The 18,654-nt window shown below is 37.9% G+C and overlaps 1 protein-coding gene and 1 pseudogene across 1 annotated transcript; one reads left to right on the forward strand and one right to left on the reverse strand.

Moving 5' to 3' along the window:
* Positions 1 to 80: 80 nt before the first annotated feature.
* On the reverse strand, positions 81 to 17,373 carry LOC129263704 (tectonic-1-like). Its single transcript, XM_064101149.1, has 13 exons — positions 17,123 to 17,373; positions 13,144 to 13,264; positions 11,620 to 11,729; positions 9,813 to 9,952; positions 9,066 to 9,168; positions 8,314 to 8,432; positions 7,387 to 7,746; positions 4,680 to 4,805; positions 4,035 to 4,144; positions 3,112 to 3,252; positions 2,269 to 2,437; positions 1,098 to 1,250; positions 81 to 372 (listed from the first exon to the last, which is right to left on the reverse strand). Exons 1-13 carry the CDS (start codon positions 17,343 to 17,345, stop codon positions 124 to 126), a joined length of 2,124 nt encoding a protein of 707 aa, XP_063957219.1. The 5' UTR covers positions 17,346 to 17,373; the 3' UTR covers positions 81 to 123.
* LOC129274361 (uncharacterized) lies at positions 13,421 to 17,005 on the forward strand (annotated as a pseudogene).
* Positions 17,374 to 18,654: the final 1,281 nt, after the last annotated feature.

Raw genomic sequence — 18,654 nt, forward strand, 5'->3', positions numbered from 1 at the left:
TATGCCATCAAAACAATCAATTAACAAGAAAATTTCCTGCAACACCCCCTAAGATATTCGCAAACCCGTTACATGAGGGAATACTTTCATTACATTGCACACGCACACAAATAAAATTTATCTTCATAACGTTACGAGGACGGAAAATGATAATACAACCATATGGACTAATATACTGAAAGACAATTTAGCTGCTTTTGAACTCCCAGAAAAGGGATAAAAGAAATCGTTTGGCAGCCTAGATTCCAGTGCCGGTTTCTCTGCCCAAGAAGCAGTCGGAGAGGTGGAGGCGTCGATGAACTCCACAGACACGGAAACTTCAAAAGTTTGAACGAGAGATTCTGATCCCTGCTGGCAGTATGGGCCTATGCACTGTGGAAGAGAGATAGAGGAGAGAGAGTGGGAGTAAGAGGGGAGAGGAGAGGGGGGGGGGGAGGGAGAGAAGAGGGGAAGGGTAAAGAGGGAGAGAGATGGGAAGGAGAGTGGAAGAGGAAGGGAAGGAAGAGGGAAAGAGAAGGGAAGTGGGAGGGAGAAAGAGATGGGGGGGGGGGCAGAAAAGATTTTGGGGAGATAAAAAATATACTAAGCTCTGAACTATTTTGTATAATGCTGCTGTACTTTGGCAAAAGGAAGCAAGTTACAAAAGCATCATTTGTTTTAAATGAGCAATGTGTGTTTGTCATTTACACAGGCGTCAGTGCAATTTAACAGCATATTTTCTTCATTATCTTTCCATAGAACGATAAATTCTTCCCCAAATTTTGTCGGAATGTGCAACATACAAAGGGTGTTTCAGAAACAACAATAACTCAAATTTGACTGATGTGTCACTTGCTTCCTTTTGCCAAAGTTGGGCAGTATAGGCATTACATGTAGGTAATGAAAGAACTGCATCTCTGAGAATTCAGAGTTGAAATCAATGAAGATTGGTCTTTTAAATAATTTGAATATGCACCTCCTAAAGAGCTACATGTAAGTTCCAAGAAACTAAGGAACAATTTGATTATACATGTATAAAATGTTTTTGTCTCTCTGTCTCTTTCTCTCCCTCTTTGTCTGTCTCTCTTTCTCTTATCTGTCTCTCTTGTCAATCTTACCTGATATCTAAGTGTTTGTCCGGAAGCATCAGGATAGTTATAACGGACACCAATAATCTTGGCCTGCGGGTTTGCTAGCGCTCCTACGTTTGCATACAGTACTTCAATGTGAAGAGACATGTACATGTTGTTGCACACTCCTTGCTCGTTGCTCTAAAAAGGTGAACAAAGATTAATTCAATTAAATTCAATTTCATTTTGTATTAAGTCTATGGTATTTACATTTACATAGAATCATTTCCTACACTAGCTTTTAAATAAAACATGAAAAGAGAAAAAAATTACACACATGCACATGACAATGCGTATAAAATTCAAGAATGTTCGCAGCATAGGGTGAATTGTACAATCTTTTACAGATAAAACACAAGAAAACATAAATACAACAATACTTAATAAGAAATAATATCTAAGTAAACAATGAAGAAAATTGCACTCGTATACATAAACAAGAGTGTCGCTAAGGCGAGTACATAATAATCCCGTCTGTAACACAGAAAATTGAGTTATTGGTCAAGCAAGAAAAGTAGAAGGTGGCGACTTCACCTTTGACCTTCTGGCTTCAAAATCAAGAAAATTGCTAGGATATATGCTAGTATCATACACACCAAATTATATGAGCCTAAGTTAAGTTAAACTGAAGTTATCGCGCTTACAAGGACTGCAGAAGGGTAAGATGAAAACATGTCACTGTGACCTTGACCTTTTGACCTCAAAATCAATAGGCTTCCTGGGATATCCATGCTAGTATCATACACACCAAATTATATGAGCCTAGATTCAATTAAACTGAAGTTAACGGATGGACGGACACAGAGCGTGATACCATAATACGTCCCGTCGAGACGGGCGTATAAAAATAATACGGTGAAATGACAGAGACAGAAACCAAAGGCAAGAAGAGAATGGGAATGAAAAGTATCTCTCGTGATGTAAGGGAAGTGCCTAAAACCATTCAAGGACCCCGCCCCAAACAACAAAAGACACCCATTCCCACTACAGCAGGTTTCCCACAGAAATTTGAAAACAGAATTCCATGACTTTTCACAAATTTTCAAATTTCCCTGACTTTCCATGGCCACAAACTTTTCCAGGATTTTCCATTACTGTGAGCACCCTGCTATAGGCCCGAGATCCTAAGACTTCAAGACTACATTGCCAATACTCTTACCACAGGGTTACTCGAGATTGGGTCCTCAAAGATCTCGACCCAGTCACCTACGACCTCAGGAAGTGAATTGCCAAAGGTCGCGACATGGCTTGGATGATCACCGTTGAGGGCGTTTAATGCGGTTGCTTGAATCAAGCCACATATGTCCGAAACACTCTCATATGAAACTCTGTAAAGATTAGAACAGTGATAGATATTTTATTATGAATAGTAACGCAGAGAGACTTTGAATTTTGCTAGAATTTAATTTGGATTCTTCCGATTTTCATCAAACCTACACCAACATCCTTATCAAAGTTTAATCCTCGCTATCGACAATAACCCAAAATTCCTGGATGTAGCTCAGGCCGTTTACTTGTGGGAGCAAGTAACTTCCGGTAGCTTGATCAAGGTAAGACTTATTATATAAAGCAAAGGGGATATTCACAATTTGCAAGTTTTACAATGATTCCTCCTTGAAATGGAAGAAGAGGTTATTGAATGCGGGTCGAAAGCGGAAGCAACTAGACTAGTGCCAGCTAGAGTACAAATAGACTAGAAGTTATTGGATCACACATCATTGAATAAGAAGTAGAATTTCTACTTCGAGTTCAGGGCACAAGTGAATGGTAAATTCATGGCGTGCGCTTCATTCAGGAACTTTTGGTTTTGGTTTGAGTCGATCGCGAAAATCGCTGGGGTGAATTTCTCTTCAAAGGGTTACGATTATGTGGCTTATTATCATTATCATTAAATGGTGACTTTCATTATGAAACATACAAATCCAATCAAGATACTTCTCAGAATCCTGCTACATATGCACATAGATTAGAAAACTATAAAATGTCTATTTTAAACATATACCGTATGGTGCATCCGCTGCGTAAATTCTCTCCAAACGTGATGGGAAGACGCGAATCCGTGTCGTTTACGCATGTTCCGTCGGCAGAGCTTCGGACAACCGTCAGCCAGCTGTCAGGATCCGTACCTATAGATATTGCCTGCGTAAAACTTAGGTTAAGGATAATTGCATTAACAGAGCTTTGCAGATTACCTGTAAATAGTGGATAACATACCAATCAATTTTCTTTGTGAAAATTTAATCGACAGCTGATATTATAGCGATTTCTATATTACAGCACAAATTGAAAGGGTACAACAAAACTCCTGGACAATGGTAAGGACAGTGAGGCCAATAAAAAGGCCACCCAAAGCCATAGAAATCACTGTTCATGGATTGATTTGTCCCTCACAAGACCTCAACATTTTTTGCAATTAATTAGTACCGTGAAAAGCTCACTACTAGGCCAAAAAAATGTACTTTGTATTATTGTAAAATGTATTTATCATTTTACTTTTATTGATTTAAATAAAGCAATTGTTTTGCTTATGATTGACATACATGCAATGCTGGCAACTATTCACCTAAATACCTAAGAAATTTTGAAAGCTATAAACTTCATTAGAAAGTCTGCTGATATCGCCACTTATTTTTTGTTATTTTACATTCAAGAATAATACTACAGAGAGTTTCTAGCCAAACAGCAGTTTAGAAGCATATTCAAAATTTACAACTGAATTCAAATTTAATGCATGAATAAGGGATAATCAGTTTAATCAAAAACAAATTTGAATGATTTGGAAATAAAATATACAATTTTGTCAGATTACTACATAGGTGACGGGCATGCCAGTTTCTTCTGTGACCATGTGATCAATAGCTGATATCTTTCCAACCTCCAAAATACCCCAATTAGGGTTATGCCCTGGAGTTCAGTAAAGGATATTTGATACTCTCGTCTGGTTGAATCTCTTCCACGAGGTTCCCTGCCATTATCGGTTGTCCAATCATGTAGCCAGGATTACCGCTACGGGGGTACACATCTATCTCATCACGCTGTGTGAAGAGAGAGAAACAGAGAGTGAGATAAAGAGCAGAGAAAGCGAGACCATAGATAAAGATTAAAAAAAAAAAAGAAGGAAAGTGACAGATAGAGATGGAAACAGAACAAGTGGTAGTCTCGCCTGCATTACGCCATTCAATATAGCAGCAGTGATGACTTTCAAAACAGCAATTGAATAATTATTCACAAAAGAAAACACTCATATAACAAAATACTATGTCAATTGACCTAAAATTACCTTTGACCATGATCATGTGATCTAAGACGTGTGCAAAACAATCATTTATACCTGATTACCCTTATGTCTGTTTCATGAACTAGATCCATTAACTTTCTAAGTCATGATGCAAAGTCAACAAATACCTCCAACATGGCCAAAGTTCATTGACCCTAAATGACCTTTGACCTTAATCATGACAAGAACCACACATGAAGGAGAAAGAAAAACAGAGAGAGAAAGAGGGAGAAAGACAGACAGGCACTGAAACATACAAAGACAGAAATGGGGTAAATTTAGGACTGACTCACCTTCACAAACTCTGTAGAGAATGTCTGTGATGGGTTCAGGTCATTTGAGGTCAATGACCCCAGTAGAAGCTCGACCTCTACTTCCTCTATGCCATCTGTTGAATTGTGGGTAATGATGTATTTGACCTAGGAAGAGAAAAGATAGAAATGAAGTAACCTTTTCTCATTACGGCTCTGATGGAAATGTGGCTCAGTCAGTACAAAAGTAGGAAAATAGATATCAATTTGTAAAATGTCAACCCATTAAAAATTAAATTTTCATCAATATGTCAACTTCTTTTTTATCAAAGCAGGCTTTTATCAAAGCAGGCAACAACATCCCCTCCCCTTTTCATTAAATCAGAATCAGAGTCTCAACAGGCTACCCTTCACCTATTCAAACTCTAAAATTATGGATAGAAAATTTGCATGTCATCCATGGAAAAATTACATAGGGACTCGGGCCGATTTCGCCCCTGATGTGCTCATAAGAGCTCCAGAAAATTGTCATTCACTCATGTATTAAGGCCTGGGGGCCGTTTCATAAAGCTGTTCGTAAGTTAAGAGCGACTTTAAGAACGACTGGTGAACCTTTCTTACGCGCTAAACCATCGCCAATGGTGTATACCATTTACAGAAAAAAAGGATCACCAGTCGTTCTTAAAGTCGCTCTTAACTTACGAACAGCTTTATGAAACACCCACCAGGTCCCACTGGCCGACGAACATAAAACGTATTCATATCGGATACAGCGGACAAGCAGAATTTCAGGGTGGTACCATCCGTTTTCATCCGCTCCAGACAATGGACAAAATGGGCGAACAATGAAATCACAATGGACGGATGCTTGATGGATATAGAGCGTATGAGACACGTATGCAAAGAATACACAACGGATACAAAACGTTTTCCAACAGATAACAAGATTCTTTACTGTTGTTGCATTCGTAAGTTACGGTGGGACCAAGCCTTTAAACTAAGCTTGTCCAATGCAGCGGATTAAGCAGTAGGTTGTAAAAAGTAGCTCTAGAAAATAGAAAAATAATTTTTGCCTGATGCCATTTGATTATTCATCTCACTTTTAGCGTCATGTCTGGGAACTGTTTCACAAAGATGCAAAATTAATCACAACTTTATAATCGACTTTAAGGTGGTAAGCAATTACCATTCAGCTCAATTGATGATATATCCATTATTAACTATTTGAAAGTACATGTAAGAAAATGAATATAAAATTAATGTTCTCAATTTAAAGTAGTAAAAGCAGATTTATTTATCTTGATATTTTGGAAGCTGTGTGCTTCTAAATCAGCATCATGTAAAATTGATAATAACCTTACGATCAACTGGAAGGTGGGAAGAAATTCTCATTCAGTTAAATATTCATTATTCAGTTATTTGAAAGTATGAAAATGATTACAAAATTAATGTTGCCAATTTGAGACCTAAAAGCAGATTTATTTATCTTGATATTTTGGAAGCTGTGTTCCTCAAATCAGCATTATGTAAAATTTATAATAACCTTACGATCAACTGGAAGGTGGGAAGAAATTATCATTCAGTTAAATATTCATTATTCAGTTATTTGAAAGTATGAAAATGACTACAAAATTGATGTTGCCAATTTGAGACGTAAAAGCAGATTTATTTATCTTGATATTTTGGAAGCTGTGTTCCTCTAATCAGCATTATGTAAAATTAATTACAACCTTACGATCAACTGGAAAATGGAAATCATTTGAAAGTATGAAAATAAATACAAAATCAATTACTTTTGACAAACTGAAAAGCAAAAGAAGATTAATTCATCTTGATATTTTGGAAGCTGTGTGCCTCTAATCAGCATCCCATAAGTAAAAGGGGAATCCAACCTTGGTCCTAAAATATTGTTACAGAGAAACAAAAAACAGAATGGTGAAAGTCTGTACCTTGGATGAGCAATAAGAAAGTTACGGCTGTTTTAAAATTTAGATCCCTATCAAGACTATGCGTATTTCAAATTGGCAATTGGATAAGTCTCCGAACTATGAACCACAAGGTCCGGGGTTCAAATCCCAACACAGCACTCTCGTCCTTTGACGTTTATCTACATTTGTCACTCTTCACCCAGGTGTAGTAAATGGGTACCCGGCAGGAAGGAATTCATTGAATGCTCATGCGCCCGATCAGGGTAGCCGTGCTAAAGCTGGGGTAAAAGAAACATTTGTATTAAGCGCTATATAAATGTTGCATATTATTATTAAAAATGACAAGTGGTAGGGACGTTCCCATACTGTTTGTCCGATATTTTTCAAGCTTTCACCCATCTACCTGCCTGATTTTTCATTTTCCTCTAAAAACAACTTATTATTTGTGTGGATTCCCCTTTAAATCTTCTCTCTTCTTCTTGTTTGGTTTGGCTGGCAACCAGTCAAGAAATTACTATTTTTGCCACTGCTTTTTTGAGCTTTTTTCTTTGAAAGGATGAAAAGCTTCTTTCCATTCATTTTTTTTGTTCTATTTTATTTTCTTTTCCCCCCTTTTTTTGTTTTCTTTTGTTCTTTCTTTTTTTCTGTTTCTGTTTTCCTTTACCCCTTTTCTTTTTTTTTCTTCTCTTCTCTTTTCATTTCTTTTCATTTTTTTTTCTTTCCTTTCCTTTCCTTTGCTTGTTATTTCCTTTTCTTTTTTTCTTCTCCTTTTATCTTCTGTAATTTTTTTTCTTCTCATGAGCAAAGTAGATTGGCCTTACCTCAAGGACCACATCCTCACAAGTTTCGCTTGATTCATTATACATCGGGAACGGGACCTCGTCCATCGTGAAGTTGCAGTCCACCACGAAACCGAAGACGATCCTGCACAGGACCGGCAATCGGACCGAGATATTCACGAGACCTGGCTCGCTGTAGAAGGGATAGTCCGTGACAGGGACGAGAGTCGTGAACTGATCAATGACGGTTGCGTTGGGACCCAATGTGGCATTGCCGGAGTCTGGGGTTGCGGTGGTCACATCGGGTGGGGTTGTTGGCATAGAGGTCGTCTCGGGGAGGGCGGTTGTGGCGTTGACTAGGATAGGAGCAGGGAGTGGGTTTTCTTGAAGGAAATTGGGCGTCTGGAGAATGAGCAGGTGAAAAAAATCAAATAGGGTTAGATATCGTGTACAGGTATTGTGGTCTACTCGGGATGATCGTCTCAAGACTATAGGTCATAAGGTTTGGGATTCAATTCCCATCTTGGCACTAACATCCTTTGGCAAGATGTTGTTATGCTGCTTTTCCCCCATTTCTTTCTTTCTATAATATATATATTTTTTAATATCTTCATATTGATAAAATTTCTTGAAAATTTTGCAAAGCCATTTCTCTCCTTTTTATAATTACACCCTTGGCCAAAAGTGTAACTGAAATTTTCTTAGTGTAAGCAATGTAATAAGTGTAATTATGTACACAAATATCCATAGTCCATGGTGTCATACCATGATACAATTCAAACGTCTTTTGAGAATACAGATCTACAAGATTAAATACAGCCAAAGTTCCTTTTAACAATAGTGTTTTCGACCTTAGAAGAATACCGTCACTGCCTATATTTTCTATTTTATCTCAAAGTGCTTTGTATCTCGCAGAAAAGACACCATGTAAATATGGACTATTATTATCATTATCATTAATGCACTTACCGCAATGACCTTGAACCCATCATAGTATGTCTTGGCAGATAAGAACGGTTGCTGTCCACAATCTGTTTCAAGACTGGTAAGCACACGAGTGCATGTTACACTCTGATCGTGTAAATATGCTGTAAGGCAAAAATATGATATGTCTCTCAATCGGTAAATTGCCAATTCGTCTATTGCCAACTCGTCCACATATCTACCATGAGACACGCCTACCACTACCACTCTCTTATTTCTGACGACCGTATCTCACAACTCTCCAGTTTTTCCCCAATTAAGTTTATAATTCATAGAATTGCAAGGAAAATGATATTTATTCAATCCCCAAATTTTATGAAAATCATAAAATGTCTTTGTATAGCAGATTGCTTTATATCGAACTGTACAGATCGATGGTGAGAGCTTTTCTTATACGCAGTGACACAACATGTAATCCTCCGAAATTTGCTCCAGGCTGAATATCTCAGAGGGTATTGGTTTTTGAGTTAGGATTGTAATCGAGTTTTTGATTCAGAATAATACAAAGATTAAAGATTGGAGTTTATTTAGTTTTGGAGGTTGGGTTTTACGCTCGGCTCAACTTGTAGATTTCCCATCGGAGCAATTGTCGCCAAAGCAAATGTCATAAAACCCTCACATGACAAAAAGGCTATTATTCCGTCATATGTTTTGAACATATACTAGTGATCGAAGGACACAGAAAGTGCAGTTTAGAAAACGGAAATCTTGAGACGCCACATAAAGGTTATACGAACCTGCAGGGTTGTTGTCGTCACAAACATCCGATGTTAGCCCTCTTGGTAGCCCGAGTCGCCCTAGGGCTAGTGAGTCATACAATGTGTAGATTACATCTCCAGACTGAGTGAAAGAGAGAGAAGGAAAAGAAATGAATAATTTTTTAGTTAATATCGTTAAGGTGCTCTTACTCAAATGAGTGCACATTCATTGTTCATTTCTCTTTCTAGTTCAAGACCTTTCGTAGAATGTGAGCGGTTACATGCAATCTTGCCTTCTGTATTGTTTCAAAGGACACCTCAATTTTGAAATAAGTCAAGCTTCTGTGTCTGGTTGTTAGAGTTCCTACACTATATCATCATTAGGAGCTGCATCATCATCATCCTTATCATCGTTGTCATCATTATTATCATCATTATCATCATCACCATCATCATCCTCCTCCTCCTCCTCATTATAATCATCATCAATCGGCATCATTGTCATCATCATCATTAATCATCATCATCTTCATCATCATCATCTTCATCATCACCATCCTCATCATCATCCTCATCATGCTCATCATCATCATCATCATCATAATCATCAATATCATCATCATCTTCATCATCATTAATCATCATCATCATCACCCTCATCATCTTCATCATTATAAATCATCATCATCATTCATCATCATAATTGAAAGTACTGCGGTCATAATTATCATTATTACATTAATTGATTTAATGCAAATTATAAAAGAATAAAGTAAAGCTAATCACCTTATAAAAATCACTATAGGTCACATTTGTATCCTCTGACGGCTTGGCATACGATGTTGACCCATACTGATCACTAAGCTCATAGAAACGTTCAACCGTCTCAACTGCCTGGGATACAGTATAGAAATTCCTTTGAGCATCTGGAAAACAAAATAAACTTATTGGTATTAGGATGGGAAAAGGGGTAAACTTCATCCTTTACTACAATATGTTGGAATAAAACAGTTACAAAGTGGAGAAGGTTTAGGGTTCACCATGTGTAATATGAAGAAGGGAAGGAAATACAGGCAGAAAAATTGAAATGGAAAGACGAGAAAGGATGAAAAGAGGAAATTAGAAGTACTCCTGAAGACGGACAGTCAACCTGCCCGAAACGTCAAGTAACCTCTCTTCACTTCAACCTGCTACTACTCATACCATCGCTACTCAAGCCACATTCAGCTCATCTCATCTGGTTTACAGTCCTTTTCAGGACTTCGCTCATTTTCAAGAATAGAATACTTCTAATTTCCTCTTTTCATCCTTTCTCGTCTTTCCATTTCTATTTTTCTGCCTGTATTTCCTCCCCTTCTTCATATTACACATGTTGAACCCTAACCTTCTCCACGTTATAAACTCCACCATGCAAACCTATTAACCTACAAAGATCATCGAATAGAACAGTTTCAGATGATGTGACATTAGAGGGCATAACAATGGGAAACCTGTGTATTAGAACATAAACACAATGGCCTGAATTCACAAAGGTGGTTTGAAAACCCACGGTTGAAATTGAATCCATGGTTTATGCAGATTTCCTGTATAAATTACGCTTAATTTAGCGCGTATCGGGCGCGTGAATAAAAAATGTCCAATGCTGATGCGAGCTTTTGTCACAGTGCGCCAAATTGATGCCTGTTACCATGGTTAGATACGCTATTTTATTCATGAGACCACTATTTGAAGAGTGGACTCATTATTCAAAACGGTGGACTCATGAATAAAATAGCGTGGATAACCATGGCAACAGGCTTCAAATTTGCGCACTGTGACAAAAGCGCACATCAGCATTGGACATTTTTTGATATGCGCGGTAAAATAAGCGTAGTTTATACAGGAAATCTGCATAAACCATGGGCTCAACCGTGGGTTTTCAAAACCACCTTTGTGAATTCGCGCCAATGGTTTTCATTAATTTTATTGTTGCACTCCAACACATCTGCTTCTGGGAAGGTTCTATACACGATGGCCAGAGTGTAACGTGTACCAATCCCCCTAAAAAAGCATATTTTGCTCTATTTTCTATTCTTTTTTGCAGGATTTTTTCACTTTATTCAAATCATTTTTTTTCTTCAAATATTACTTCCATGCAAGCACCTATGAAAGGTGTGTTTCATATCCTCTGTATGCTTAAATCACAGTTTTGACCCAGAAAACAAATATTATGATAATAGTAATGTCAAACAGTCAAATAGTAATGTCAAAGTCACACGAGGTGCCGTGGCGAAGTGATCTAGGGCACCAGACCAGACCATGAAAGTCTGGGGTTCGATTCCCGGCATGGCCCTTGACCAAAGCATTTTTATCTATCGCGCTTTTATCATAATAATATAATTTTTTAGGCGCCATATCTATCTCGTAAGGAAAAAAAAATGTCAAAGTACTAGATTGAAATCAAATATCGACCAAGGTCACATATACAAAGGTTTATAGCAATTAATTGATTTTCATGACTAAATTGTACACTGCAAGCAATGCAATCAATCGTAAGAAAAATGTTCTACGATGATATGCGAAGCTTTGTGTTACAGGCTCCAACACTACTCACAGTTATCTCTGGTGATGCAGAATAGGCTTGGGTCCGTCACATCCACAGTCTCAGGCTCAGCATTGTTGGTGAAGATTACTGAGCTCCTTAGACAAACCTTGTCCTCAACACTAATACAAAAATAGAAAGAGAGAGAGTAATAATAATAATAATAACGGTATATTTACCCAGGGTAGCCACTTCAGTTCCGAAAACTGTTCTCACAGCGGGACCTGCATTATTATTACCATGGCTAAGCTGGGCTACCAATTCAGGTACACACAGCTTTGTGCACACAGAGTGAGAGAAAGAGTCAGGCAGAGAGGCGGGGAGTCACAAAGAATAAGAGAGATTCAGACAGAGAGTTGGAGAGTCGGGGAGAGAGAGAGTTGGAGAGTCGGGGAGAGGGAGAGAGAATAAAGGGAAGAGGGAATGGTTAATGGTTACTTTAGATATAATTATTATCTGAGGGTTGACTGGAAATTTTCTTGTGTTTGACCTCAAAAAAATATTAAATGGAAGATAGAGAAGGGTTTCAGGGGGCCGTTTCATAAAGCTGTTCTTAGGTTAAGAGCGACTTTAAGAACAACTGGTGATCCTTTCTTACGCGCTAAACCGTCGCCAATGAATATACCATTTACCGGAAATTCGCAATGCCTCGTGGGGAAAAATTTGACATCTGTTCCGTGTGCTAGTTCTTAAGTGCATACAAGCATGCGATTATCGGCGTTGGCCGATGCGGCTCGACTGGATATGCTGTTTACTATGGACCAGGAGGTGGGAGAGAAATTCACCTGCTTATTTCTTTGCAAAATGTAGACCATTTTGGTGAATTCTTGCCATATACATTTTTCACTTATTAAGCATCACAGACACATTACAGTACACTAGCACACTGTGCGCTGCCTGCACCTGCGCGATGTCAACCCAAAAGTAAGATATTTGGCATGTTCGCTGCAACTGATAGATGGCGCACCAAATTGTGAATCCACCGAATTGGCAAGGTACTTATCCACATTTTTCTCTCTCCACCCAGGTGTTTAATGGGTGCCTGGAGGATGTTTTTGGGATTGATAATACTCATAACATTTGTAAGGTAATTATTATAACATTCAATACAGGAATTTCTAAGCACTCAGTTTTCTGACTATTGGTTATCCTAAAAAAGAATTAGATTGGCAATATGTGTACCAGTAAAAAACAATTGCCTGGCCAGAATGCTCCCCAGGGAGTGGAGATGATGCGAGGAACAGTGATGGACACAATGACCGGGGTAAAAATATTTACATGTAAAGTACTTACAAATGCAAATTATGAAACGCTCTATCAATTTAACTATTATTATTGCTATAAATATTCTCTGCGTGTTGGCTGATAAACAGTCTGGAATGAAGTTGGATGGAGAGGGGAAGGTCAGGACGGGTACTTCAGAAAGTAACTCAGCCCAACCCTACTTATGTAGGCTAAGTATTATCTGACCACTGGTTGAAAATTTTGAATGTCCGCTGAAGGACAATCTGATTTATAAGACTGAGGGTTACTTACACGTAAGCATTCTCTGAACATTGGCTGAACGTCTCTGTGTCGGCTGCTGTACAATCTGGGTCACAGCAGCAGTTAACGTCACATCTGTTGCCAGTCAAATCACAGATGCATGTCCCGACGTCTACTCAGACACAGAAAGAGGAAAATATGTGAATATTTATGAGGGATCCCCACTCTACACCTCACACAGTCACATTGCCAATTTACTGGAAAAAAAAATGTCATGAACATTGAACTATATATGTATGTCCAATAGGGAAGAGTATTCTTCCAAATAATGTATGGTAAGGTGAGGTCCCCCAAGTCTGTAGTTTTGTATGAGATTTTGACAGCTTTGAAGGGTGGATCCTTGGGATAGAGATAGCATATTTGAAGACCAAATAAATGTTTTTAATATATTTTTGATAATGTAAAAAAGAGAGTTAAAGACGAAATGGATGTCAATTAATAGGCTTAGCATAGAAATGGTGATTACAAAGTTGACGAAAATATCAGATATTTGTTATTTTGAATGCATGTATATATCACTCTCTTTATTACAGAAGAATCCTAAGAAAGACTTTTCTAGCTATGTGAATTATGGACCAGAAAGCAATAAAGAAGCGATGCGGTTGGTGTCAAAGAGATGCTCCATCAGAAAGGCTGCAGGCAGATATGGGGTTCCGGAGGCGACCTTGAGGAACAAACTGTCAAGGCGGCACACGGGACCAAAAGGGCACCCAACGATGCTAAGCTATATTGATGAAGAGGCCCTTTCCAACCACCTTGTGTACATGGCTGAGTGTGGATGTGGCTTGAATTGTTCTAAGGTGAGTAACAATCTAAAATTGTTCTTAAAGAAGAGAGTTGGGAATACTCCTTCGTCTCAATTTTATTATCATCATCATCATTATAATCAGTATCATTTTTTATTTTGTTGCTGTTGTGACTATCATCATAATTATCATATTCATAATTAATATTATTATTATCATTATTATCATCATTATCATTATTATTTTCCTCATTATTATTCATTTTATCATAATTAGTAGTAACAGTAGTATTATTGTAATCAAATTCATTCTTTTATCAATTGTAATGCAATATTTATCAACTTTTGTATATATATTTATATTTTAAATTCCAGGTTCTGGAGCTTGCCACACAGGTTCATCAGGAAAGGGTGAAGTCTCCTGTTCAACAACTAACAGCAAGATCGTTTTACGGGTTCATGAGGAGATGGCCAGCTCTCCAAGTCATCCGCCCAAGGTTGTTGGCTATCACTACGGCAATATCCACAACACCGGAGAGGATTGCCTGATACTACCAAGAACTGGACAAGATCCTGATAAAGTATGACCTAAAGGACAAACCTAGGTTCATATACAAAGTTGATGAAACAGGATTCAACCAGGAGCATTCACCATTGAGGTCGCCTTCAATCGTTTCCTGTCGCTCAGCAACCATAACACTCCTTGCCTGAGGATCAGCTGACAGATCGTCATTGCCACCCTATATTGTATTTAAAGGGAAGAACTTGATGGCAGAGCTGACTTGGGAATCATTACCAGGCAGCAGGTTCAAGATGACGGACAGTGGGTGGAGTAATGGTGATGTCTTCAGTCGGTTCCTGAGCAAGCATTTAATCCGATCCTTGCCAGACCGGGAAGCTGAGCAACAAGTTCTCCTACTGTATGATGGACACAAAAGCCACATAACTGTTCCCCTCATAGAAGCCCAGAAGCACAACGTGATACTCTTCCTTCTTCCCCCTCACACAAGTCACATTCTCCAGCCTCTCGACGTCGGCTGCTTCGATCCGATGAAGGCACAATTCAACAGTCAGTGCACAGATTTCCTCTCCAAGCATCCTGGAAGGTCAATCTCTAGATTTGACATGACAAGCCTAATCAGTCACGCATACCTACAGGCGATGAGAGAGGACAACCTCAAGGCAGCATTTAGGAAGTCTGGAATCTGCCCATTTGACCCCGAAGCAGTAGAGATCGAGAGGACGATGAGACCAAGTGCAATCACCAATGCCAACACCCCTCATCCGGTTCATCCCCCATCAACAAGCTCTATGGAGGCATCGTTAGTGACCAAGAAGCCTTCTCCACCTTCAAAGAATAGTCAGAGGGGTAGCCATCATGGAAACAGAATCTTCCTGCAGATCTACCGTTCTTCCACCATCGAGCAGACGACCCAGACTCGCATTTCTGAGGATAGATCAGATGATGACGAACGTTGTTGCCAGTGCCATTTGGACGATCCACCATCAGCCTCTGACATGGGCACTGTCATTAACTGGGCAGAATGTGACTCCTGCAAACACTGGTTGGGCCGGACAAGTTCAAATTGGCAACACATTTTTTTTTTTTTCAGGTTCCCTTGTGAGACGGAACAATGAAATATATGTTGATATGTATGAATATAAATATATGAATAAGTAATTATGTGAATATGCAAATATGTAAATATATGAATATATAAATATGTAAATATATATATATATATGTTAATATGTAAAATATGTGAATATATGAATATGTAAACAATTTTTATTTCTGAAAAAAAAAAGGAGATTTGTAAATGGAAAATGAAAAAAGAAAATGAAAACAAGAAATTCAGTTGAATATACAAATGATAACTTAGTGTCTTTTCTTCATTCTCCTTTGCTGTGTTCATGTGGCCATGAATTAAGTGTGCTGATAAGAGAACATGTTCATTCTCCCTTAATAAATTTCATTCCCCAATAAACAAAACAATAAGAATGGGTGGCGGGGGGTCTAATGATTTTGCCCCGAAAGAAGTTGACAATGATGTGAATTTTTTGTGAGAAATGTTGATAATGATATAATGAATAGATCCTGTAGTCATATTATACAATGGAAATTGTGGTAATGATGATGAAAATGGGATGATAAATGTAGTGACAGTGGTGATGATTGTGGGGGCACGCCTTTTGTGAAAAAATAGCTTTTACTTATAATGAAGGCCTAAATATATAATCTTAAAAGCAAGTAAAAAAAAATAATAACAAAATGATTTGCATGGTGAAATTGAATATGATGGAAATGAGAAGTAAATTTTTGGCATGATTTTGAGAAAAATGTCTTTGAATTTTAAAATCAATCATTTGGCCCTTGCCCGGCGCCTACCTCCTCCCAATCCTAAAATTTTCAGCAACGAGCAATCTATTGATAAGACGGTCATTGATGTGTATACAGAGGATTATTATCCATGATATTGCACAAGCCTATTCTCAACCTGGAAAAATATCAATAAAAAATAATAGTATTGCCTATTTCGAACTTTACTCAAATGGCTGGTATGTGCTGGACAATACGAGGTGGTTATCGAGCGTTTTGACACTTGTTGTCGACCACAAAAGGGCAACAAACTTAGGTCACACATGTGAGCAGAGCAGACTATGAAGTCGGTAGGCGTTACAAATTTCTTGAAATTACATTGATTTTAATCTGAAGTTTGAATTCCAAGCCATGAAATGTGAGATAAGATATTCTTGTTCTTTTGAGGTATTGGACGTTTTTTAAGGGTATATAATCTAATCTAGGTGTCTTGGAATTGTCAAGAAAACCAATATGTGCACTAAATACGGTCACCCCATCATAAGTCATCATGAACCATTAAAAAAATGAAATTTTCTGCATTTTATGTGATAAGTTATGGGGCAGCTGCTTGTTTTTTTTACATCAAAAATAAAAAAAATGAAGTTGTCAACTTGTACTTGTCTTGGACTTGTATTATTGTAAACTTTCTTAATCTTTTTTTCTCAAACCTTCACTTGACTTCACCAATATTTTTTAAATTATTATTAGACTTAAAATTCTGCTTATTTTTACTTTCGTCAGGGTGAACTTCCCCCTTTTTTAACACTAAAGAATTGTCTACATGGCTTCATGCGCACTTTGGTTAACTGAAACACACAAATGTCAATATATGGGACCACGCATATCATCTACGTACTCTTTACCTGTATTCGCGGGCACCTCTGTTGAAGGCAAAGTCGGCGGATTAGTCGTTGTTTGTTGCTGAGTCTGTGTTGTTTGGGCATTTTGGGTGGTTGCTGTTGATACTGGGTTGTTTGTGCTTTGTTGAATACCTGTGGGTGTTGTCTGAGCAGTTGAAGGAAAAATCTGTACCGCAGCGCAGAAGAGAATCAAAACTATTTTGGCGTCTGCTGGCAACCCCGCCATCTTGTCTGTGGTTATGAATAATAATATCAGCGTTGGGGGCGGGGCCGGGGGGTTCATTTACGCCCCTCAACAACAAATAATAATAATAATGATAATAATAAAATAATAAAACACACCACCAGCCGGAAGAATATTGACCTATTGATTCCTTGGCTGCAAACTTATAATGATAATAAAAAATAAAAAAATATCAATTCTTAATTTGTGCATGTGTATCTTTACGATTTTATTTTCTTCTTTTTGAAAAATTACAATTACTCCCACTAGCGGCCCGTAGGGGGGGGGGGGGCTTGAGAGGCAAAATTAATTTTTTTAATGTAGAAATGCCGTTAAAACATAAGTTTTTAAAGTGAATTTTTTTTTTTTTTTTTTTTATGCTTTTCAAACTTTTTCGTGGGCAAAATGTAACTTTGTCCTTAATTTTTGGTTAAATACCTTTTTTTTTTGCTTGTCAATTTTTTTCCTCTGGAAAATGTGCCCCCCCCCCTTTGGAAAATCCTGGATCCACCCCTGATTCGGCCAACTGTATATTACTGGTGTATTTGAAAATTCGGCGCCTCCATTCTTTGAATGAGCTCAATTCTTTTTTTTTTCTCGTTTTTTGTTGTTGTGCGCAATGCGGGGCATCATGAAAATCAGTAAGGTATGCATGGGGTCTTCGACGGCAGTTAATCATACCAGGGGCGTCGATCCCTTTTTCAGATTGGGGGGGGGGGCAAAATCATGAATCAACTTTCCAAAGGCGCTCGATCACACAAAACAAAAAAACTCACACACACACATGCCTATATATATATATATATATATATATATGTATGTGTGTGTGTGTGAGTGTGTATACACACTCACACACAAATATTATGTATATATATATGTGTGTGTGTGTGTGTGTATATATATAATGACTCATGACTGAGATAGAGACACATTTCTCACCAACAAATTAATGCGAGCGCGAAGCGCGAGTAGAAATTTCTTGCTTGGTACCAATGATTATGATGGGTATCTTAAAAAACAATAGATGCGAGCGCGAAGCGCGAGCTGAAAATTTTGATATTTTGATCTGAATTTTTTTTACTTTAATGGACGTTTTAAATAAAGAACAAGACATATATCCAAAAAAAGATTATTGCAAATCGAAGCGGGAGTTATTTTGAGGTTTAGAACTAAAAACGGGACGTTCTATTCATCTATTTAATAATGAAAAGTATGGGTTTTTGCTACAGAAATGATGCGAGCGCAAAGCGCGAGCTGAAATTTTTTTATATTCCAATCGGAAAAGCGGACAATTTGAGCATGATTTTTAAAT

Source organism: Lytechinus pictus, chromosome 6 (genome assembly GCF_037042905.1).
Source record: "Lytechinus pictus isolate F3 Inbred chromosome 6, Lp3.0, whole genome shotgun sequence".
In the NCBI taxonomy this organism is placed as follows: domain Eukaryota; kingdom Metazoa; phylum Echinodermata; class Echinoidea; order Temnopleuroida; family Toxopneustidae; genus Lytechinus; species Lytechinus pictus.